The following is a 25377-nucleotide window of genomic DNA, read 5'->3' on the forward strand; positions in this document are numbered from 1 at the left end:
ACGAACAACATATTTCAGAAACTATATATCGATTTATCTAAAAGTATATATTGAGATGCTGGATGTATATCATCTGACTATATTGTGTATACTGGCGAACACTCTATTCTTAAAACTGTATATCGATTTATCTGAATGTATGTATTGGAATATTTGATGACTATTCTACTAGATGTATATCATCCGACCATATACTATGTATTAGTGAACATTCTATTCTAGAAATTACATATCAATTGATGTAAAGAAGTGTATTCCATCGCTATTGGGTCTATAACAAAAAAGCTTACAATATGTATCAAGAAACCAACGAGTATATATCATATGGCCAATTATTATTGTGTATCGGTGAACTTTATATTCTAAAAATTATATATCGATTTACCTAAAGGTGCATATTAGGATGCTGGATGACTATTTTGGTAGACTTGTATCACCTAATTATGTAGGGTATATTGATGAATACCATATCTGTAAACAATGTATCGATTTACCTAGAGATGTATATTGAAACGCCGGATGACTATTTTACTATGTATGTATCACTTGACTATGTAGTGTATATTAGGAACATTATATTTTTGAAACTATGTATCAATTTATCTAGAGATGTGTATTAGGATACTGAATGATTATTTTGCTAGGTGTGTATTATCTAATCATGTACTGTATATTGTGTATGAACCAGCTTTCTTCTTTTTTTTTTTTAAGTCACAGGATAGATTCCATTGGTAGGAAGAATCCCATCCAGATTTATATTTGGATTTTCTCTTTATGATGGGTGCTAGAGAAAATCTTTCCTATGTGTTATCTACTATTTAAGAAGAAAACTTACAAAATCTCCTAAGATTTTTCAATGGAGAAGAAGATTGGTTCAAGTAATGAGGATACTCATCAATTCTAGATATACTTCAATGGAAAAGAGCTATTCTTCTTCGGGTTACACGCGTTAAGGAAAACCAAACAAGCAGCATACTCGGCTGCAAGATGGGATTTAGAAGGGAATTTTCAGCTGGACTCTTAAGCCTGCATTTCACCAGACTTAAGCCAGCTTCTACATGCAGACGCACCTTTTTTGCTGAAACACATGCAGACGCCCTTGGTGTACAGTTTCAAAGCAGTTTTGTACTATCACAGATGTTTTACTTTTCAGGCTTTGCCTCCCATGTACCCAAAAAAAAAAAAAAAATCATAAAGTGTCCCTATTATTCCTATTAACAAAGAGATATTTATATAACCTTTTGAAAGAAGGTGCCAGTTTATTAAACTAATAAAGTCTTCAACAATTGATCCAGGTGACTTGATATCGAATACCGTCTATCCCTTGGAAGGTTTGGAGGATTTGACAAAGGGTTACCCTTTATTGTTTTGCTCATCACCTACGAGCTAAATTCATATAATAAGAATATAAACTCTTTTAAAAGAGAGGCGCTATACAGTTTTGCTTTTTTCTTGAAAAGCAATCAAGCCATGAATAGTTAGCAATAATACATTTTAAAAAAAAGAAAAAAACATTAATAGAAGAAAAGAGAAGAAATTCAAGAAATTGAGTCATCTCTTTATCTTTTACATTTTGAGAAAATAAATTTAAAAACTTGAAAAAATGGTCTCTGAATCACCACCTGACGCAAGCAAATTTGATATCTGCTAGGTGAAAATTTTAACCCTTTTTAACTCCGCACATTTCTTTTTCTAATATACCTTTATTACGAGAGAAACAGAGAGAGAGAGAGAGAGAGGGGATGACTCCTCCCTATAACCATCCCTCATTATGGTGGTTGGAATGATCAAAAGCCTCATGAAGCTATACAAGCATAGCCTGCCAGGTGATTAGATGATAAAAGAAAATGAAGAAATGTCGAAGATCTTTGGATATCGGTTTCATCATTGTAACAGAGATGTGGTGAACCTGCTCTAATGGAATCCATGTGAAAGCCCAGTCTTTAGACCCCCACATTCATCAATACTTTTCCTCATACTGGCAACACACCTCTGATGTGCCAGGACAATAGAGCTTACGAACAAGTAGAGCAGTTGCATGGACGAGAACTTCTTAACCAGACAACTCTCCATGACTAGAAAACCACTGATGAACCATACTGGCTTCACAGATTTGTATTCCTCACTAAACCATGGTTTGCAAGTAACCAAAAGAGAAGACTATCAGCTTCTCGCCACAACAAGAAGAGACTCCAATATTTGAACTCGGTGACCAAATGATAGTAATTATGAATTCCAAACTTTTTCTCAAATGCAAGATTTCTGCCCTCAAACTTCCCTGTCGGATGAAAATACATAATACCAAACTGATGCAGGCTCCGCAGTCTGAACCACCAATAAGTTCACCTGCCACACCTTTGTAGCAGGATCAAAGAAATCACGGCAGGATCTATAACAAATTCACTGAAACAAACGATTACAGCAGCTTATAGCATCAATAGCCATGCTAATAGGTCAAATTCTCATCCAGATCTTACCTCTAGTTGCAAACATGCATCACATTCCTTCATGTTCCTGAATAAAAATCTTTAACGCCTACATATCCAGAAAACTGCTGTATCTGTGATGCTGGCTGCAAATCTTCTCATTAGGAGTACATTTAAAATCAGATAAAGTTATTCTTTGAAAATAAAAAAAATAGAATGAGATAGCAGAACGAGCTTCATTTGGATCAGAACTAACATGCTGCGGTATGTAAGCATAAAGAAGTCAAACATCATTCTAGGTCTTCACCAATGGATGCAAATAAAATCGAGCAAATCCTGATGGGTTAAATACAAACAGAACAAACAGCTAGATACAACAACCATCATCATTCAAAGTCCAATATCCAAACGGTTATGAAAGTGTGAAGAGTCGAGACCTGTCATGACAAAGCCTTCATGCACCTCACTTTTCCACTGCACGAACTTCAGAATCTGGCAAGGCAAATATTGACAGATCTTTCAATTAATTTTAAATAACATGTAATGTCAATTTCCTTTTATATGATGCTGTATGAAATCAATGGATTAGACTGTACATTCAACTTCCTCAGTACACAGTTCTACCAGCATGTCCCATGCTTATTGCAAATCCCTCCCCCCCCCCCCCCCCAACACACTTCTTTTTCCTGTATAGATCTATACCGTATAATGAGTCTCTGCCTTTCTTCTGGCTAAAAATCTCACCAAAAAAGAATAAAACTTCAGCATTGGGAAAAAGATCCAATATGAGCAGAAGTCCCCTCTCACTGTGGAATCTGCATTAATTTATACATCTGACCGCCTGTGCTGGCACATTTCTTTAAGTCTTTAGCTGCACCATGGCCCTGTTGGCTTTGGCATAAGTAGCAATATTGATTGCTCTCATAGGCATAAATTACCCAAATACTAACAAATGCCATCAGAATATGTCGACATCACTGGTTGATCGTGCATAACTCCCAGTTGCCCTCACCGTCAACAAGTTTCAACTCCATGGAATGAAATGGTATGAGGGCAGGACGCTATAGAAAAGTAGATAAAATAGTTAAAACAACAAATGAGGTAAGGAAGATTTAAGCTAAGCTTAAAAATGAACAAGAAATATTGTACTGTCTAGGCTTACCTGGGAAGATGTAATAACTGTTATGCCCATTTCATTTGCCAGACTGTATAGGTGTTCTTCAACATCGACACTAGTGGCACTGTAGCAAGTGAAAATAGTATAAGAACCTGATTGGCAGTTATTATTTAAACCACTCAACAAACACATCGAGACAGAACTTGATAGATTGCATACTTGGTGCACTCGTCAAGGATACCAAATTTAGGATGATGGAAAAACAACCGTGCCTGGAAAGTACATAATTAGCCATGTATTAGCTGCATGAACTCAAGTAATATGAAAAGGGCAGTAAAATGATGATGGTTCCTCAATTATGAGTAACAATTGAGGATGTGACTCACCATGCCCAGCCTCTGTTGTTCACCTAGCGATAGAACATCTTCCCAGTTAGAAGTAGCATCCCAACCTTCCCTTTCAAGAAGATAGACTAATCGAACATTCTCAAGAATAGTCTTCAGGTGAGCATCCAGAAGATTAGAAGCATCGGGCTTGTCACCTACACATCATGAATACTGCAAATGTGAAGCATTCCATATATATGAGCATAAAACAAAATATTACTCTCCCTCTCTCCCCCCCCCCCTCTCTCTTGTGATATATTCACTATATTAGCACCAGAGAAAAAATAGGAAAAAAATGCAAGTGTTTATTTTGCGAAAAGTCTTTACTTGTATGTAATTTGCGATTGCAACATATATAACTCTATAATAGCCACCAATGGGTTAACATATTGACAAGTAATAATTAGATAATTCATATTTGTTATACTATACCAATAAGACACCTTTGTGAGAACTTTTTTCCTTCCATACCATTCAACCAATGTCAACTAGTGGTTTGAAGTTGTTATGGCTCCGAAGCCTCTGGAAATACATTAACTCATCCAAAGTATTGCCGTGTTGAGACATGCACAGGAGAGCCAAATGTGTCTGATTTTAAAACATGAAATTCCTGACCGCAAAAACTTCGGAAATGGTTCGTATAAACCAAAATTTTAAAAGTGGGTTGTAAGATTTCCTATTTCCCCTCTTTCCTCAGAAATAATGCAGAATAACAGCATCTGAAATTCTGAATGAAAATTTTATTAATCCACCCCACACAAATTCACCCATATTGATCTAAAACTTACTCATCCTTTATTATACTGTAGATATTTGATTAAATCAACCAGTTATCAAGAATAGGCCTTTGGTGATTTACCTGCACTAAACGTCGTGAGCATCCTCATCTCTGCTTCCTCACGTGAGAGAGGGTATATGATTTGATCCCTCAGAGTCCCCAGACTTGTATAAGGTCGCTGGGGAACATAGTACATGCCTTGGCAGGGCTTGACAAGCCTTCCAGTTACCGTAGGCCACAAACCTCGAAGGACTCTGAATACGGAACTCTTCCCACTCCCATTAGGTCCTTCAACAGATTATGAAAAACTAATAAGATCAAGGTTGATCAAGATGCCAACATATTTAAAACTAAAAGATTATACTATTTACCAGTAACAAGCAGGCTTTTCCTTGGTATGATATCACACGTTAGATGCCTAGCCAACAGCTTCTGTGATGGGGTGATAATGTCCACCTTTGAGAAAGAAATAATATCTTGAGCAGGTGAGTCACTTGCTTCAGAGGACATTGAAGCATCAGGTAGAGTAATATCTGCATGTTCCACAGCATTTTCCATCAGGGATCAGATAACTAAAAAATCACAAAGGACCACATTCATGGAACCAGCAACCATGAATTTTTTTTATAAAATAAATGGAAAAGAGAAATTATACATCCCAACATCCACAGCAGGTATTTTAATGATGAATTTAATAAACTAAGTCACCAAAACATTAATCAATTTAAAAACTGAAATGAAAAATTAAAGAAAGAAGCAGCCTAATATACACATACGCTACATATATACAGTTAGAATTCACGCACAATTATATATTTAAAGTAGGATTCAATTGGTTTTACTATATGGTTGGCAATAACATCCCAAAGACACTGCACATGAAGAATTATGTACTTGCATGCAATAAATACGATGTAACAGTAACTTTAACAGAATAATATAATTCCTAGCAACATTAAGCATGTAACACTCACATGCCACGCACCCCCTTCTACTCATTTAGCACCTGTAAGGCTACCTTGGAAACAAACATTTAAAACGAAAAGCATAACTTCAACATGACATGAGAAAAATTATCAATTGCAACTTTGAACACATTCTGAAGGAGGAAAAAAAAAAGGGATAAAGGTGCGAAGGGGGAATACATACTGATATAATGATCAATTGAGACTTACCGCTCTGGGCAGCATCAAGAAGCTCCTCCAGCTCAAAGATCCGATTTATACCACCAGAAAGTTCAAGGAATTTCTTATGCAACTCAAGAATGTCCCCAAATGCCAGAAAGCTTTGTGACACTACAGAAGCTAAGAAGCGCAATGCATGTGCCAGCTCCCCTGAAAGAATTATATTACTATCAATATCAGATAACCTATAATTGATGAATAATATTGACATGACAATCATAATTGGTTCAACCTTGTGTAGAAGTCAAAGCACGGTCTCCTTTATGCTCCATAGCATATAACAAACTCAGTCCCCAGGTCACATTGTGAGGAAGTTGTTTCGTGACGAAGTCATCTAGTATACCATACAGCCATTTTTTTCTCAAAAGGATCTTTGAGTGATGAAGCAAGTCCCTAAATCTTGAATCAACCATCTGTTTAATGTAGAAAACATGTTGAGCTATGGTAAACTTTCTGCATCAGATAATTATATGACAATATAGGAAAATAATGAGGAAACTGCATATGAATTAATCACCTAAGCAAGGTTTGCCTTATTGTACCGTATCGGTATGAAATCGGTATGCAGTCTTGTACCGTACCGACACTCGGTATGCCTCACCGTCTCGTACCATACCGTGTACCAACATTGTAATAGGATGGTCATGGTATGAGGTCCAGTACCGAGACAGCAAACCTTGTCTAAATGAAGGTCTACAATGTTAAAATACAAAATTATGCAACTAAGTGAAGTCCCGTTGATCATATTATCATATATCCTCAACAAGACAAATCTACATATGAGGACTCATAGCGGCAGTAAAATGACTCAAATTAAAACAATTGCACCTAATTTTGTTTAAACATATGGGATTAGGAAGATCAAATCCATTAAAAGGTGCATTAATGATTAAGTTATAAAAGAAAACTACTTGTCACGAACACGCATGAATACAAAGACGGATCGCAGCATAAACTCAGTCTAACTCCGCAGAGCAGTCTTGGTAGGTGCTCTCTGGCAATTAGTTGAGCAGACAGTAGCTTGACGAGCAGAATTATAAGTTTGGTATGTAAGTTTCTTATATTATGTAAGCATGTTAGAATGATCTTAGATAATGAAACGAAGCAGAAAAAAAATACGGTACAATAACTAGAAATATGCCATCACAGAAAACATGAGCATCATGATACAAATGGACTGTCATGGCCTTTACAAGAAACTTACAGCTCTTTCCCGAGAACCACCGCCAAAGAAAGCAACAGATTCAGCATGCGTACGGAGTCTTGTGTGCATAAACCTAACAAAAAGGACAAAAATGAAAGTGTGAATATAAATAGGAACAAACAGAGGAGCAAAACTAAATAACAACAAGATGCATGGAGTTAGAAGCGACAAAGGTTACCTAAATGTTCCCTCAAGCTGTTGTTCCCTACTTGCCAGATCACCAAAATCAGGGGTGACACTTCTCAAGAAGCCCAAGCCTAGTAACATGTAAGTGTACAATATGGCAACTCCTCTTTGTCCAGTTAAGAGTTTCATTCTCCAAGTGAACCTTCAGCATTAGACAACAACAGAATATATGTCAACATCTATATGAAGGTTTCACAATGACCAAATCTCAAAAACCAGATAAAAGTTGCATAACATATATAACTCCAGAAGTACTTACCAGAGAATGTCTACAGAAGGTTTTACCATTCCAGTGACCAATCCTGCAAGATCACTGGTCAACTTTTCCACGTCATGTGTTAGTCGCTGATCTGCATCAATATCTTTACCTGCCATGTGGAACACCTGGAACACAGAAATATTAAATTATGCTTAGCATCAGAAAAAAGCTGCTATTGCAGCTTATCATGTAATATCATAAGCATCCTGTAATATTAGATTAAGCAACAAAAGCATCCTGTAACTTATCACATAATATGATCTTACCACTACCCATAACATGGGAGGAGTAGTACAACTACTTAAAATATAAAAGTAGTGGCGCAAACCAGCAAGAACAAGTGTCAAAAGTTAAGTAGTGACACCTATCCCAGCGGTTAATAGGAGCCACTTATAAATATCAATTGTAATATGAACTAAAGACCTTTCACCACTCCAAGAATCATACTTTATCTTTATCCTTAATTTGCTGTTGCCTTTCTCTTTTACAGTTCCTTTTAAATTCCTTGCATTTTACCTTTGAAATCTTTGCTTTTAGGTTCCAAGTAGGGCACAAGTTTACCAGTAGTGATAGAGTACCACGTAGCCCCGCCTACGCCCCGCTTCTCATCCTCCTTCCAAGCAATGTAATGGTGGCAAAGTTCACTGAAGGTCAAGGCGCTAGACCAACGCTATTGCTATCATCACAACCCCCTTTTATCTCCTTTCCGGCTATCCAAACATCGTGCGGCACACCCACGCGATCATTCAAACCAGCTCTAGGCTCGTTACCCGTCTCAACAAGAAAGGGCAAAGGAACACAAATCGTAATGCCAAAAAGACAACATGAAGTTTTATAGGGAGAAAGAAAAAAGGGCCGATTCCCACACTCCAATCTGGTCACATCAAGGATTGCCGAACCGGTATTGGGTGCCGTACCGGTCGACGCCCGGTCCGGTTCGAACCGGACCGGACGGAACCGGACGGTTTCATCTGGTTCTGTCTAGTATCGGCGGTACCGAACCGAACGGAACCGTCCGGTTTCATCCAGTTCTGTCTAGTACCGGCCAACTCCAGCCGGTGTTACTGTGGTTCTGGCTCCGTAGGGTCAGAGACCGAGCCAGCTCAATTTAGCCCGAATCGAGCGGTACGGCCCGATTCGGCAATCCTTGGGTTACAAGTATTCCTAGTCGGATGAAGAGTCCAATTCAGGAAAACAAGAGAGGGAGTTAAAAAGGAAAGAGTCATGCAAGAAGACATTTTGGAGGAATTCCTAATAAGGACTACTCAGGCATGGAAAGGAGAAGCCAGTTGTCCCTGGTGAATTTTCTTTCTTTTCTTTTACTCTATGTGATGAAAGTTCTCACTAGTTAAAGCTCTACTTTATGAAACCATGAATGCCGTACACCCTTTTATAAATTTTTTTCTCCTGATATAGAGTCCTAACAGATATACTCTGAAATAAACAAGTGTCTAGCGACAACCTAATGGTTCAGGTCTCTTATATGACTGAACCAAGTTCCTCTCGTCCCCCATATATTTTTAGGACCACTAGAAAATCCTCTGAAAAACTTTTTAAACTGACTTTTTCATAGCTTTATGATAATGGCCAAGCTTGTCTATAGAAGATGCACTTATGAGTTTCTAACTTTTTAAAAATGTGCTGTTTTTCCTGTTTCTCTCACTTCATCGGTTCATCCTGAAAATTTTAATATAGAACCAAGATTCTCAACCTATGAATCAAGCACTTAATACCTAACAACTCCCCCCCCCCCCACAACGAAAAAAAGGGAAACGAAAAAAGAAGTATTATAAAATAGTCATGCAATCCTCGTTGAGAAAGGAAATCCTGTTTTAAATTATCAAAGGCATCCTCCTACCACAAAACTGCAATGATATTTACTGAAAGAATCTAAATTTCATGAAAAAAAGAATACCTTGTAAAACGCATTTCTTCTCAAATAATATTTAAGTAAATGTTGAGTCAAACGAATTCGCCATCCAAGGGCAAGCTTGGCTGTGAGATATCTGTAATTCACAAAAAGCATATTTTACATAAGGGTTCTTAAATTGTTGTGTACTTGCACTTCCCTAGTCAGCAAAGCTAGGTAACATTCAAATCAGAAACGGAAAAATATGAAACCCAATAGTATATATCGTTTGCTGTAGCATTGCAACTAGCCTAAAGAGTTGGCAAGCAGACAATAATCACATACAGAATTTAAGATGGACAAATGATGTTTTATCCTGCAAAAATATATAGCAACCTAGAAAGAATGTATAACAGCAACGGTGGTATGAGCGAAAGATATTCAAAATCAAATGATTAGGCGGGAAACAATGTATGCAGACAGCAATATGGACCGCACGCTTATGAACATTTCATGGCCATACCACTAGAATATAGAATGAACAGACATGAATAATTACACATAGAACCATGGTCAGCCTCAAGCCAGTCTCTTATACGAGCACACATTTATTTAACAGTCTTCAATCAATGCATGTTTGGTATCATTTTTTTCCCGTTTCTTTTTTAAGTAGAAATACGAAATACGATGCAAAAAGTTGTTTGGTTGCCCAATTTCTATTTTTAAAAAAGTAACTTTCATTATTTCTAGAAAAAGTGGAAGTGAAAATTTCACTTCCTCTTTTTTTAATAGTGAGACTTTAGCATTCCTTCTCCTGTGCATCCCAACTCCCCTCGACTTCCCATCTATTTGGCTTCCTTCCCAACTCCTTCCAACGTCGCCGGCAACCTCCCGTCCCATCACTATACCATCGTCCTCTCCTCCGGACCGCCCTCTTCATCACCCCGAGCATCCTCATCCCCAACCTGCTCACTTCCATGTCCCCCCCACCCCCCGCCATTGCCGGCCTTCTTATCCTCAACGCCTACCGCCTCTTTGACACCTCCACCAAAGCCTTCATTGCCTGTGACCTATGCTCTCCCTCCCTCTCCTTCCTTGCCCCAGTCCGCACTTCTCCAACTGCCTTCACCGAGGCCTCTTCGCCTTGGCCGAGCGCATCCTCAAGTGCCTCATCCTCTGCTTTCTCCAGCTATGGCCCCATTTACTAAACATGTTTTCTTAGTTCTATTGTTAAAAAAAAATGTAGTGACTACCAAACATCTTTTTGTTATCAGAAATCTAGAAAAGTTGAAAATAGAATTCCTATTTCTAAATTTTTCTTTAACAAAAAAGTGACTCGATGTCAAATGCAGCCTTAGTCATTTAGTAACTGACCACTAAAGATAAATCATCAAATCCATTAAAGTGGTATCCATCACAACAACTCTTGGCATTGTGGTATATTGTTCAGGGGCATATGATAACATGCCTAAAGTCATTGTTGCTAAAACAAATAGAGCTAGAATAGCAGTATTTTCTTTTTGCAAAATCATGTTCCTACTTGCCAAATATATAGATATTTTTGTTTTCAAAAAGATTCTTGCACCTTTTCCTTTCTAAAATGCTCCAATATTAGCAAGTAGATACTAGGAAGCTTTTTTTTAACAATAAATGACATAAGACTTTGAAATGTAGGCATGCTTCACATGCCATCATTGGTTTATTGATTGGGTGAGCCATCTAAAACTAGGAAAAACCTGAAAGGCTTGATCCAAAGTTCAAGAGCAACTCTAAAGGCTAAGAACAATTTTTTTCACATGCAGACATCGTGAACTTTATGAGTGTTAATTCATAAGCATCTTAATAATATAAGGACATATAGGTGAGGTAAAATTTGCTCCTCGCGAGAGGATAGGATATCTACTCCTCTCGACTCCAAAATCAGCAATGGGGCATGCAAATCAAAGATCCACTATTGATCATAATCTATAACATTAAAAATGTCTAAAAATCAAAATCATGTATTTTAGTGGCATCTAACCTATGCATCGTGTAGAGCACAAAAATGGACGGTTTTCAATATATTAATGTGCCAAAATACACAATAAAGCATTTTAATTGATAATCCGCCTTATTGATCATGATCTACATGTGTTAAAGCATGCAGATTGAAAATCAATAAATTTTACTGCTTAGATTATAGCAAAACATGGTCTCTTATCATTTGATCCATTCATTTTTGTGGTCCATATGACATATACATTGGCCCACCAAAATGCATGATATTTGGTTTCTAGGCATTTTTAATAGTATAAATCATGATCAGTGTGGATCTTTGATTTGGATTCCCCATTATTTATTTTGGACAAGAGAGGAGTAGAGTCCCTCTTCTCTTCGGAGGAACATAGCCCATACCTATATATAATTATAATATATTTTCACACCATCTATCATGATCTATATGGCTACAAAAGCCTATAAACCAAATATCAACAATTTAAATGCTCTCTAACATATGTATCATGTGGACACAAAAATAAATAATTACTGTTGCACTAGTATACAAGAATACATGACGAAGTATTTAAATTATGAATTCATCTTTTGAACATGATATACACATATTAAAACATATATAGATTGAAAATTGATAGATTTTAATACTTCTATCATAACAAAAAGGGTTTTTTGCATGGATACCCTTCTAAATATCGGATTCTACATGAATATCTTTCCAAAATTGATATTTACATGTATACCCTCATAAAACTCTGTTATTGTACAAATGCCCCTAATATAACGGTTGTTCTAACGGTGTTAAAAAAAATCATATTTATATTAATTAAAAATAAAATAAAATTTTGAAATTATGCTAATGTCTCTGTCTTTTTTCCTGCGATCGCGATCCCTTATAAATGTTTTTGTTTGCACGTCTACCCATTAAGGGTATTTTAGTTATTTTAATTTGGAACCGTTATTTTTTAACGGCGTTAGATGGCATGGGTACATATGCAAAAACAAGAATGAAAAAAGGGTAGAATAGCAAAACAAGTGTTTTAAGAGGGTATACATGTAAATATTAATTTTGAAAGGGTATTCATGCAAAATTCAATATTTAGGAGGATATTCATGCAAAAAAACCCTAACAAAAATATTCTCATATCATTTTCACCATTCATTTTTGCACCCACTTGATGCATAGGTTGGTAACTATCAAAACATGCAATTTTTGGTTTCTAAGCATTTTTAGTTTATAGTTCATGATCAATGGTGTAGATCTTCAACTTTAATGCCCCATTATTTTGGATTTGAGAGTAAATACCTTCTCTTGAGAGGCATATAATCCTAACTAGACAACCGGAGCCCGGCGACAATGATTCAAGCCATTGGATGTGATCTATTTCTCTAAACTTTTTATTGTCAAAAAATCATGTGATCTGGAGATCCCTAGCATATGCATCACTTATGCATCTAGTGATCAAAAATGCATCGTTTAAATAACATGAGCAATGCATATTTTTGACCACTCGATGCATAACCTAAGAATGTCTAAATCACATGATTATTTGACATAAATAGTTTAAAGAGGCCATATCACATCCAACAGCTCGGATCATCAATGTTGAAACCCGGTCGTCCAATCTGGACTGACCTTAGTTGGGCTATTGCTTGGGCGCCCCTAGCTCTACTCTCTCCTATACATGCATGCATGCATGCATATACACACACATACATATATATATCAAATATATAATGTGATAAAAATACAAAAAACTTCTACCTAGAAGCAAAATTTCATCAGATCAGCTCATATAATTGGGCACTAACTAATTAGTTAGGGATATTCAAGAAATAAATATTGTATGTTGTCTATGTATATATACATATATATATATATATATATATATATATGGATGGACTGCGCTATCTCAATTATATATGTGATAGAAATACAAAAAAAAAACCTTCTACCTAGAAGCAAAATTTCATCAGATGGGTTCATAATTTCATATAATTTCGCATTCACTAATTAGTTAGGAATTTTCAAGAAATAGATCATGTATAAATCCTAGGAACTAGCAAAGTCAAATCTCTGCTAAACAAAAGATAAGTAAATACCTTAGTGAAGGTGCAACAAGAGAGGATGCAGCACTTTGAAGAACACTAATACCAGTTAATCGAATAAAGGCTGCCTTGTCCTGCTCCAAGACATACTTCACACTAGTCCCTGTAAAAGTTGAAAACTACAATTAAGGAGGCAGTTCACCAGTTGTTTTCTGGATGCATTTTGTGATAAAATTTCACACACCATTCAAAGAAGCAATGCGATCTGAAATCCATGTTCTAGATACAACAAGTAAAGCAACTGCAAACAACTGTGCCCCCTGCCGATCAAGTAGTGCGGGAACCTGGAAACGAAACAGCCAAAAAGAAAAGCACATGGATAGTAAATTTATGCCCACTTATCTATATCATCTACCTTTACATATCATTCTTCAAAGTAGTGTCCGAATTGCTTCAACAACATATTTGAAATTTGTTTTAGTTTGCTCTAAATTATTGTGATCAATCGACATGACAACTCTATAAAAACATGCATGCCTACGTATGCACAAAAAAGTGGGGGAAAGACAAAGTATAACCTCACTGGATTCTAAACCAAGCCAAAGGAAAATGATTCAATTGGCACTTCTAGATGCCGATGCTTACCAGTATTTTAAACATTGCAGCTACTCTAAGCGGCAATATTCTTGGCGTCTTTTGTAATTGTGGAACAATAGGCAATGCAACTTTGTACTCCATTTTAGGACACGATGTTATCACCTTTGTTGAATAAGAATGCCCACTGGGTTTTGGTGATGCATTATCCTGTCATATATAGGCAATGAACAAATTACCATGCACAAAACCCAGAAATCTGAAAAAAATACTCTAATATGTCACAAACCTTTCCGCTGGTGGTAAAAGCTCTTTGAACAGCCAGTGAATCACTTTGCCGAGAAGAATCAGAAGATTTTAACAGATTAGGACCTGCTTCAATAGAAACTGATGGACCATCCCTGCATCATTCAAGAAAGTATAGTTTCAGAATGTCCAAAATCTGCCATTTAGATACAACCAAAAAAAATCATACAATTCACAGGCCATTACCTCTTATACTGAACACTCCACCCTCCCTCCCCATCCAAGGACAACACTATGTCATGAAATGCCACTAGTGCAGGGCGGTGCGAAATAGTAATACATGATGTCCCCATTGCTCGAACCTTAGCACAGAAACGTTCCTCCATATCGGTTGTGACAGCACTTGTACATTCATCAAGAATGGCAAACTTAGGCTTATGGTAGAACAACCTGGCCATTCCCAGTCTCTGTTGCTCACCCAAGGATAGTTCATCACCCCAGTTAATTTCCTTGTCAAGGGGATACCGTTCCAGCAAGTAATCGAGGTCAACCTGCCGATTGGATAATCGCCAGGATAATTTTTGACAAACAATTTCTGAATTATGGAAGAAAATGGCAACTGAAAACAGATGGAGAATTAAGAGGATAGGAAGGGGTTTCAATTAATTTACATTTTTCAACAGCTCAACCATTCCATCATGTGTAAGTGGTTCAGTCTCCTGATCTGCTGTAAGAGGATAGATTAATTGGTCGCGAAGTGTTCCAACAGCCGTATAAGGCCGTTGCGGCACATAGAATATCTCCTTATTGAGATCAGAACCAATCCCAGGCTTTACAATGTGACCAGATACCAGTGGCCAGAGGCCTCCAAGAACCCGGAAAAGGGAGCTTTTTCCACTTCCATTTGGACCTGGAGAAGAAATAAGAGAAACAAATAGGCTTTTAATAATCAGAAAAAAGGCTGCAATTATTTGGATGTGTTAGTGGACATTTATGCAAATAAATGTCACTTACAGCACAGTGCACAAGCATGTGAGAAAAAATAACAATTAAAAAAATAATAACAACTACATAATAAGCACATGCAATAATCAGGGTTAGTTTTAGGTTCAAAGTCTCCAGTAAGTTGAACAAAACTAAAAATGAAGACCCAGTAAGACAAGCAAATTGTGACTCACAGAACATACTTTTCAAATATGAACAATCATATAACTTGTTTCCTATATAATTAGGCAAATTTAGATGCTTCCTGGTTAGAAGCTGCAGACACTTCAGTTACAGTTGGTTGAATGGTTTGAGATCCAACAGATATATTGCCAATAGTCAACTGGTTAACTAAAAAGATGCTTTGCAATTATCCCATATTATAAAGCAAAAAATTGCAAGTAGGGGAAAGAGAGAATTGGTTTTATCAAGAAATGGAAGCATTTCAATTTTCAATCACATTCTTTAGCTTGAAGCAGAAAAAGAAAGAAATTTAGAGGGCGTGCACAATCTCTTTTCTACTCCTCTGGTCTTTGGAAGAATACAAGCTCTACACCCCCACCCCCACCCAAAAAAAAAACAAAAGAGATAAAAAAAAACGAGTTTCTGAAGACTTTGACCATTTAACTACAGCCAGCAGTATATAGTAGTCCTAGAAGTCTAGGTAAAAGAAGAACAATACCAGGTAGAAATTTTTCTGAGCTACAAAGTTTGGCAAGGAGGAGCACATATGATACTTTTTATCAAAATATCAGCCAAGAGATTGTTACTTATTGAAGTTCTTGATGTAGTTGCATACTACATGAGAAGGTGTGCAAAACCTGCCAACTTATTAAGTGATACTGCCATGGATGAGGACTAAGAAGAAGAGACAGGGAAATACTGATCATGGAGGGATAGGAGGAGGCCATCAGTCATGCAGTACAGACTGTTTTTGTTAAACAAATCTTATGAACCATAATCAGGATTTTACAATTTGGATAAAAAATGGCCCTAAATGATCTGGATCCCATTTTTGGATTGGGATCAGCTAGGATAACATCTAGAACCAAATCATACATCATGTAATCCCCTGGATTATCGTATCCAAATTCATCATGTTCGCTACCTACAACATGTGGAAGTCCCCTTTATAAAATTTGTTAGGCTATCTGATCATGGAAGGATAGGATCATTTTTGTTAAAAAAAATCTTATGATCCAAATCAGGATGTTACAATTGGGATAAAAAATGGCCCCAAATGATCTAGATCCCATTCTTGGATTGGGACAGTTAGGATCATATCATCCAGATCCATATTATGCATCATATAATCCCCTGGATTGTTGTATCCAACTTCATCATGTTCATTACCTTTAACATGTGGATGACCACTTTATAAAATTTATTACGCTATACAGCATTTAGAATTACTTATTTTAATCTCTAGTAAGCTCAAGCATGTAAATACTCGAGCTTGTTAAGGTTTTTGACTTCTAAAAAGTTAGGGAGAAAAGGTGATTTAGATTATATGAAATTAAGATCAATAGGTTGTTAAAATCCCCTTGTTCCCCTAAAGTTATTCTGCCTAGGATGCTAATTGAATTGAAAGGTTGTATATGAATACCTTCAACATTAGACATGATGTATGTTTTATTAGACATGCTATAAATGGGTTTTGATGGTCGAAACTAGACTTCGTATATGTATGGCCTTTTATTCTTCATCTATCCACTTTACACTCATTTTTTCAATTATTACTTCAAAAATTTTAATCTTATGATCCACAATCCAACCCGATGTAACCCACTATATAACATATGACTCAATGCCACATGTACCGATAATGGTCCAGAGGCTTCCTAGATAACAAAAATCACTATTTCAGCTGGCTTTGGTAGTCCCAAAAATCTTGTGACTAGAAGGGATTGTTGCCATCTCCCAATTCCCTGCTAATGGGTCAATGAGACAGTCTTTGGTTCATGGGTCAGCCCACCTGAATGGCCTAGAATGTGGCTTACAGATCCTGGAATCATAGCCACAAGTTTGCATTTGGGAATAATTCGGCAATGACTGAAACTTCAGAGTTCAGAAAAAATCCAGCAAATTTCGAGATATTTCTAGTTATGTTCAGAAAATTAAATTCATAAAATAAAAAAACCAAGCATACATATGCTTATACATAAATAAAATCACAAATATATAAATACATTATTGACTACAAAATTTCATAACAAATTTACTTTGTAAACTTTCATATTATATCATCTCCAAGTTCAAGAATTTTTAGTTTATTATATTCCAACCAATCAATGAAAAAGATTTTAAAAGAATCAAATTGAGAGTTAGGTAAAGATTTTGGATTTATAAGTTCATAAAAAATAAAAGAATTCATGTCCACTTTTCATTGCTGAACGCACGGAGAGGGTAAGTTGATGTAAAAGAAAATGGTCAAAAGTCTCTACAACAAATTCATTTTCCTCCTCTAAGTTATTCTATAAAAATGTTACTTGCAAAGGGAAAGGGATTAGTTTGGCTCCCCCTTCATGTTCTCAGAGATGGGAAATACTTGGATAGCTTGGACCTTGGAATATTAGGAATGAAGTCCATGTACTTATCTAGCATTTTATTTTCACACCCCAGATCAAAGTCCGTTGTACCAACTATACTGACGTACCGGTGGGCACGGTACCGGTACCATACCGAACCGAACCGGTATTGTACCGGTTCGGGCCAAAAGCCAAAAAACATTTGAGGTCAGTACAAGCCGATCGATACCAACTGGTACAGATTGCGAATAGTCGGAACCGAAAAATATAACTGTACCGTACAGGTTCCGTTCGATACCGGTACGTACTGATCGGTACGTCAGACCATGCCCCAGATCCATCAAAGCAATTACATCCCTTAAACTGAAAGAGAGGAGAGACCTGTTCTTTTTTTTTCTTTTCCTTCTCACTCCATTTTCCCAGGTTGCCATCCCATCCACATATCTGAAAGACAGAACGATTCTTTTTATCCTTCTCTCTCCTTTTCCCAGGGCTGCACGACTACATCGCTTCCAACCGTCCATGGAAACCACAACATTACATAGCGATTCAACAATTTGTTTTCTCATGAACTAGCAAATGAGTGACAGAATACTTCAGCCTTCACAACATGAATAATCCACAAATTTTTGGAAAATCAGCAAGTATTGTGACCAAGGAATGCCGTACCGGCCCGTACCGGCCGGTACGGGCCGGTACGTACCGGTCCGGTCCTTGACCGGTACCGGAAACAGATGAAAACCGGTATTTTCCGGTTTTCTTCTGTGAACCGGCCGGTACCGCTTGGTACCACAGCGCCTCGCGCTGTGGTTGTGAAAACCACCGCGTGGTGCGTGGTTTCAAAAACCACGCGCCACGCGTGGTTTCAAAAACCACGCGCCACTTCTTTCAAAAAAAAAAAAAAAAGCCGTTTTTTTTTTTTTGTGGGAACCACAGCGCCACGCGCTGTGGTTTTTAAACCACCGCGTGGTGCGTGGTTTTAAAAACCACGCGCCCGTGCGTGGTTTTAAAAACCACGCGCCCGCGCGTGGTTTTAAGGAAGAAGTGGCCCACGGGCCACTTCTTTCAAATAAAAAAAAATAGGGTTTTTTTTTTTTTGGGAACCACAGTGCCACGCGCTGTGGTTTTTAAACCACCGCGTGGCGCGTGGTTTTAAGAAAAAAGTGGCCCACGGGCCACTTCTTCCAAATAAAAAAAAAACAGGGTTTTTTTTTTTTGGGGAACCACAGCGCCACGCGCTGTGGTTTTTAAACCACCGCGTGGCGCGTGGTTTTTAAAACCACGCGCCCGCGCGTGGTTTTAAGGAAGAAGTGGCCCTTGAAATAAAAAAAAAAAATGCTGTGGCCGAGGCCACAGCTTTTTTTTTTTTTTGATGGGAAAGGAAGTGGCCTCCGGCCACTCCTTCCCATCAAAAAAAACAAGAAGTGGCCGAGAGGCCACTTCTTTTCTGATGACAGCACCCTCGCTCGTTCGGTTATAAAAACCGAACGAGAGGCGTTGTTAATAAAAAATTCAGGAATGAGCCTCTGAAGAATAATCAAAGACGGAAAGATTTGAGAGATAGCCCACAAATTGAGGAGGTCCTGCCCAAAAAATCCAGCGGAGACTATTTAAGGTGCGGTTTTTTTGTCCTATGTTATTTCATTAATTTTGTTAATAATTTATTTAAAAAAATAATTTATAAATTACTTAAATAATAAGATAATGAAAAAATTTACTTTATTAGCTTAATTTTTTGATAAGTTGTCCTTTTATGATAGAAATGGAGCCATCAAGAAAAACGAACCCTGCAAAGCGTGATATTGGCTGGTCTTATGGGCGAAGACTTGGAAGTGAGGGGCAAAGACACCAGTTTCAATGCAAATTTTGCGACAAGGTTTTCAAGGGAGGAGGGGTAACCAGGTTGAAGCAACACTTAGCCGGAAATTCCGGTGAGGTTGCTACGTGCTCAAATTGTCCTAGCGAGATTCGTGTGCTGATGAGGCAGAATCTCGCTGAGGCTAAAGAAGCGAAGGAGATGGCTTCCAAGAAGAGAGCGGAGGTCGATCGCCAAGCGGCAGAGCCACCTTCTTATCACTCTAGGGAGCCAGAGGAGGTCGAGAATATAGATGAGGAGGAGGCAGATATTCAGGCGGCAATGCATGCAAGCCTGGATGATCAGTGGCAGCAGGAGGAGGTGGCCAGGCACAGGGCTCGATTTGGGCCCTCTACATACGAGTCGGGCGGCGGTTCTAGGAGCACTAGACAAGATCCAGAGTTCTTGAGGACAACTTCAGTCCGGGAGGGCGTCGGCAAAGAACGTGGCCGGATTGCATCTATGCTGGATAGTTTTGGTAGCCGAAAGAAATCATCTAGAGGAATTCCACAAGGAGCGACAATTCATGATGTAGATCCGCATGCTCTCCCCAGTAGAGATTCAAGGCAGCAGAGGGTAGACACAATGTGGATGAAGGATAAGAAGAAAACTATGTGGCGAGCTATTGGATCCTGGTTTCACTTCAGCCACATCCCAGCGAATGTGGCAGACAATACATACTACAGGTCTGCCATTGCCGCCATACAAGCTGCCGGTCCCGGTGTAGCTCCTCCAGGCCCGAAGGACATATACGGTGAGCTTCTTGACAACAATAAGGAGGAGCTGGAGAATTGGATTGACTCCTACAAGAGCAAGTGGCCCATATATGGACTAACCATCATGTGCGATGGTTGGACCGGTCCGACCAGGCGGAGCATCATCAACTTCCTGACATACTGTGATGCTAAGACCTTCTTCCACAAGTCGATTGATGCTTCGGCTTATGTGCACAACACCTCGTGCATGCTGAAACTTATGGAGGATGTGATTGATCTGGTAGGAGAGGAGAATGTCGTGCAGGTCGTCACTGATAATGGGCCGCAATATAAGGCTGCCGGGCAGGTCTTGATGGAGCGGCGGCCACATATTTTCTGGACCCCATGTGCTGCACATTGTATCGATCTTATGTTGATGGACATTGGAAAAATCCGTAGGGTGCAACAAACGGTGGAGACAGCCCAACGCATTACCAGGTATATTTATAACCATAACTGGGTCCTTTCATTGATGAGAAAGTATGCAGGGGGAGAGATTCTGAGATCAGGAGTCACACGGTTTGCTACCAACTTCATCGCACTTGATAGCATACTCGAGAAGAGAGGAGCCCTACGTCAGATGTTTGCCAGTTCCGAGTGGTATGATAGTAGATATTCTTATGCCGGCACTGAAGGGAGCAAGATAAAAGACTTGGTGACGAGACAGCCATTCTGGCAGCGGGCTACTACAATAGTCAAAGCTATCAAACCATTATATGAAGTGCTGCGGGCTGTAGATAGCGAGATCTATCCCCAGATGGGATTTTTGTATCACATGATGGTCAAGGCAAAGGATCAGATTATGGAGGCAGATCCAGCACATAGCCGGTCATACATCAACATCATTGAGCAACAGTGGGGAGCGCAAATGGGTACAGAATTACATCTAGCAGGTAAGCTAAGATATAATTATAGTGACAATTATAGTGATGGATATAATTATATAATTAGCCTAAGATAGTCTCGTATATGTGCAGCATACTACCTAAATCCCCGGTTTCAGTACAGCATAGATGGAATTGGTATGGATGAAACACTTCTGGATGCTTTGCGTAATATGATTTACAAGATGGAGGCAGATCCAGAAAAAGCGGCCCTATGTCTTGAAGAGGTAATTATGATTTAGTAATTACCAGCATGCGTAAGTATATCGGCATCTTCAATTATTAACATGGTTTTCTTATGCTTATTTTTTACAGAGCAAATTATTTAGAGAGGGCAGCTACAGTTTTGGCCAACGAGCGGCTGTCGTCAGCAAACACAATATGAATCCAGGTACGTGACACATCAGGAAAACATTCACCTGGTGTTACTTAGTTACTATTATGGAACTATCATATATGTAATTTTCATAAATATTTTTGCAGCTAAATGGTGGGTGCATTTTGGCGGATCCGCGAGAAATCTAAAGCGGATAGCTATCCGGATCCTCTCCCAAACAGTCTCCTCTAGTGGATGTGAGCGCAATTGGTCCACCTTTGCCCTTATCCACAGCAAACAAAGAAACCGTTTGACGCAAAAGCGCCTCAACGACCTTGTTTATGTGCATTACAATTTGCGGTTGAGGCTAAAGTGCATCCAGGAGGAAGTGGAGCTCAAGTATACAGATCCGATTTACGGGTCCTTCACCGCTGATGACGATGATCCACTACTCGGCTGGCTTGTAGGCCAGCAGCAGGAGCCCGAGCTTGACGAGCCAGGATCGCCTCCACGACCAGCTACCTTCATAGCCACCGAAGCTGGGGTCGATCCAGAGCAATGGGCTGAGCGCAATATTCCACGCACTCCCAGAGCTGATCAGCCGCAGGCACAGGGGAGCCAGACAGAGAGGGCCAGGAAAGGAAAACAAAGAATCCCAATGGAGAGTGTCGAGGAAGAGACTTGGACTAGCAGCGATGAAGGTTCTGGTGGTGATGGATCTTCTAGCCATGGAGGGAGCGGAGGACAGTATGATACTCATGAGACACAGCCGGAGGGTGGTTTTTATTTCACCGGTGAGTCCCAATTTATGGGTGCTACACAGGATACGGACCACGGTCGACCACCTGATAGATTTCGTGAGGATATTATTGGATATAGAAGACGGGCTCCTCGAGGGTCGTTCAGGAAGACAGGATACGACTGCAAATCCGACAACATACGGATACGGATTCTATTATCCACAGCCTCAGCCTGACGAATATGGATATGGTGCATTGGATTTTGCTTCCGCCATATTTGGATGGGCCCCTACACAATCAGAGGACACCTCTCAGAGCCAGAGCGTGAGCGAGAGATCCGACAGTTCTTATAACCTGGCGCGCGTTCCTTCTGATTGGGTTGATTTGCCTCCTCCTGATTATACTTATGATCCAGATATCTACGAGAGCCATCGGCACTCGTCCCGATTTTAGATATCCTAGAGTACTTTAAATGTATGTAAATGATTGTATCTTAATTTGAAGATATTTTATGTGTATGATTTTATCATTTGGAATGGGAGGAAAACATAACATGCAATCATGCATCATATATGTTTCAAATTTCAACCCTAAATTTAAATATAAAAACATCAAAAATCATGAAAAAAGCAAAAAAAAACATCAATTTTCACTTAATTTAAGATCCAATAGAGACAACATTTTAAAAAAAAAAGTCTGGCTCGCGGTACCGGCCGGTACGGTACCGGTCCGGACCGGTACGTACCGGTACGGTACCGGCCGGTACGGTACCGGTCCGGACCGGTACGGACCGGTACGGTACCGGTCCGGAGCGGTACCGTACCGGTCCGGCCGGCCACCGGTACGCCGATCCGGACCGGTACGGCGTACCTTGATTGTGACTATGCTTGGAGTATATATGTCATAATCCAATAGTCTTTCTGGCCACTGCAAATTATCCTAGACAAAATGGTAAGCTACATCTTCACCTAAGCCTTGTGTTATGCTGCTAACTACTAAATCCTTCATCCACTTTCACCAATTTCATCACATAAGAACCATCTAGTGATTATGCAGACCAAAGCAAACTTATCGTTATCAGAATCATTGGTCCCATTGTCATCATACAGTATGATTTATAGCAAAAATATCTAAATGTTTTGATCATGTTTAGAAAATGTCTGCAACGGATAAATAGTTGTGACAAGTTTCAATAATCTAAACACAAACAAGGCATAAAGTCATCCTTAACTAAATCCGAGCAAAAGCATTTGGCAATCACTAATGACATTCCAGTAAAGCTGACTGCTGATGACATTTTACAAGAATTAGATTTGACAAATTTCTATGAACAAAATAAAATTGTTATTATCAGGAAGTATTTTTTTAGACAGGTGTAATTGATAAAGAAAATAGAATTATTTGCAAAAAATTCTGATTTAAAATCAATCATTTCATTTCAACATATCTACAAGAGTGGGGCCGTAGTCTGCCGAACCAAGCCGTACTGGCCGGTATGGCTAGGGGTGCAAATGGGTCGGGTCGGGTCGGGTCCTAGGTGACCCCGATCCGACCCGGTTTTTTGTTCGGGTCCCAATTTTGGACCCGGACCCGACCCGGTTGAAGATCGGGTTGGGTCGGGTCGGGTCCGAGTCGGGTTCGGGTCGGGTCCGAGTCGGGTTCGGGTCGGATCCGGGTCCGATCGGGTCCAATTTTTTTGTGCTTTTGGGAAAAAATTTGGGCAAATTTAATTTGGTCATATCATAATTATGAGGTGCTGGGTGACCCATGACTTGAAAGACTTTGCAATTGAGCTCCAGTCAGAACCGATGACCCATGACTTACTAACTAAGTCGGTCTACAAGCCAAATTTCATATCACACTATTTTTTATCTATATGATTGATTGGACGGAACTCGGTGTCTCCCAGCTCCCCTCTCACGAGGACAAAAAAAATCCCAGACCTTCTTCCAAAATCCAATTCTATTACAGAAAACTGGCACATGACCCATATTCAGTTGCAGTGTTCCCTCACTTTCTCCCTTCAAAAGTTAAAAGAAACAAAAACCAAAAAACAGAAGGAAAAAAAAAAGGCAGCTACCGAGACACCAGAGGTCTCAACAGTGTAATAGATCGAGAGAGAATCCTGACGGGCCGACGTTCCTTTGGATTCTGTGAACCTATGCTTGTTGCTAACTTGCTATCCTCCCACACTGACCAACAGTACCACAACCCACGCCAAAAAAAAAAAGAAAAAGAAAAAGAAAAAGAAAAGACTTTCTTTTGCTTTTTCTCTCTCTCTCTTCGGGTCCATTCGGGTCGGGTCGGGTCCGTTTGGTAAATCCAGACCCGACCCAGAAAATGATTCGGGTCCAATTTTAGGACCCGACCCGGACCCGCGGGTCCTAAAATTCGGGTCGGGTCGGGTCTACGCGGGTCGGGTCGGGTCGGGTCACGGGTCGACCCGACCCATTTGCAGCCTTAGGTATGGCCTCGTACGGACCGGTACGGCTTGAAATCGGTACTCGGACAATATGGAAATCGGTTCCAACTATTTTCGGGCCGGTACCATGCGTACCGGTCTCGTACCGGCCCATACCAATGCGCGCGCTATGGTGTCAGAATGTGTGGCCTTTAGGGCAGAGCACCCGCACGGTTCCCCGCCCCATGCGTTTCCGCGGGAATCCGCCCCGTGCGCAGTTTTCCAGCCCACGCAGGCCAGTTCATCCGCGCAGGGAAGCGCATGAGTCATAAATGCCAGTGGCCAGCATCTTATCTACTCGCGTCCGCGCGCGGACGTGAACCAAAAAAAAAAGGGAGGAGACTGGTTCGCACCGGACCGGTTCTAGTACGAGCCAGTCCGGTAGGCCACCAGTACGCCTACCAGTACCGGTAAAGCATACCTGGAGTGAGGCAAAAATTGCAGTTTTTGATATTTGAAAACTATTACTAGAAGGATGAAAGCTTATTTAATACTTTAAATCATAAAAGTTCTAAATATTACACGGTGATAACAAAAAGATGACACATATATGTCTATGTATATATGTACATGTATGTGTA

The 25377-nt window shown here is 39.3% G+C and overlaps 1 protein-coding gene across 2 annotated transcripts in view; it reads right to left on the bottom strand.

Annotated features, from left to right (window-relative positions):
- Positions 1-1582: 1582 nt before the first annotated feature.
- The window catches only part of LOC103701335 (ABC transporter D family member 1-like), a 39398-nt gene continuing 15603 nt past the window's right edge, over positions 1583-25377 (bottom strand). Inside the window, exons 9-27 of one of the 2 annotated variants that reach the window (XR_005514788.1) lie at positions 14945-15183; positions 14520-14824; positions 14317-14428; positions 14079-14237; positions 13678-13777; positions 13488-13596; positions 9456-9546; positions 7541-7665; positions 7274-7423; positions 7096-7168; positions 6124-6304; positions 5883-6041; positions 5079-5240; positions 4789-4995; positions 3930-4084; positions 3763-3815; positions 3589-3667; positions 2478-3487; positions 1583-2346 (exon numbers count right to left, since the gene is read on the bottom strand). Coding sequence is in view for 1 of the 2 variants with exons in the window: in XM_008783359.4 (XP_008781581.2) it covers positions 3401-3487; positions 3589-3667; positions 3763-3815; positions 3930-4084; positions 4789-4995; positions 5079-5240; positions 5883-6041; positions 6124-6304; positions 7096-7168; positions 7274-7423; positions 7541-7665; positions 9456-9546; positions 13488-13596; positions 13678-13777; positions 14079-14237; positions 14317-14428; positions 14520-14824; positions 14945-15183 (2546 nt within the window). In the remaining variant the exon portion in view is untranslated. Of the gene's footprint in view, positions 3488-3588; positions 3668-3762; positions 3816-3929; positions 4085-4788; positions 4996-5078; positions 5241-5882; positions 6042-6123; positions 6305-7095; positions 7169-7273; positions 7424-7540; positions 7666-9455; positions 9547-13487; positions 13597-13677; positions 13778-14078; positions 14238-14316; positions 14429-14519; positions 14825-14944; positions 15184-25377 lie in introns of both variants that reach the window. The other variant, XM_008783359.4, reaches the window with a different exon arrangement.

This window comes from Phoenix dactylifera, chromosome 14, assembly GCF_009389715.1.
Source record: "Phoenix dactylifera cultivar Barhee BC4 chromosome 14, palm_55x_up_171113_PBpolish2nd_filt_p, whole genome shotgun sequence".
Lineage (NCBI taxonomy): Eukaryota > Viridiplantae > Streptophyta > Magnoliopsida > Arecales > Arecaceae > Phoenix > Phoenix dactylifera.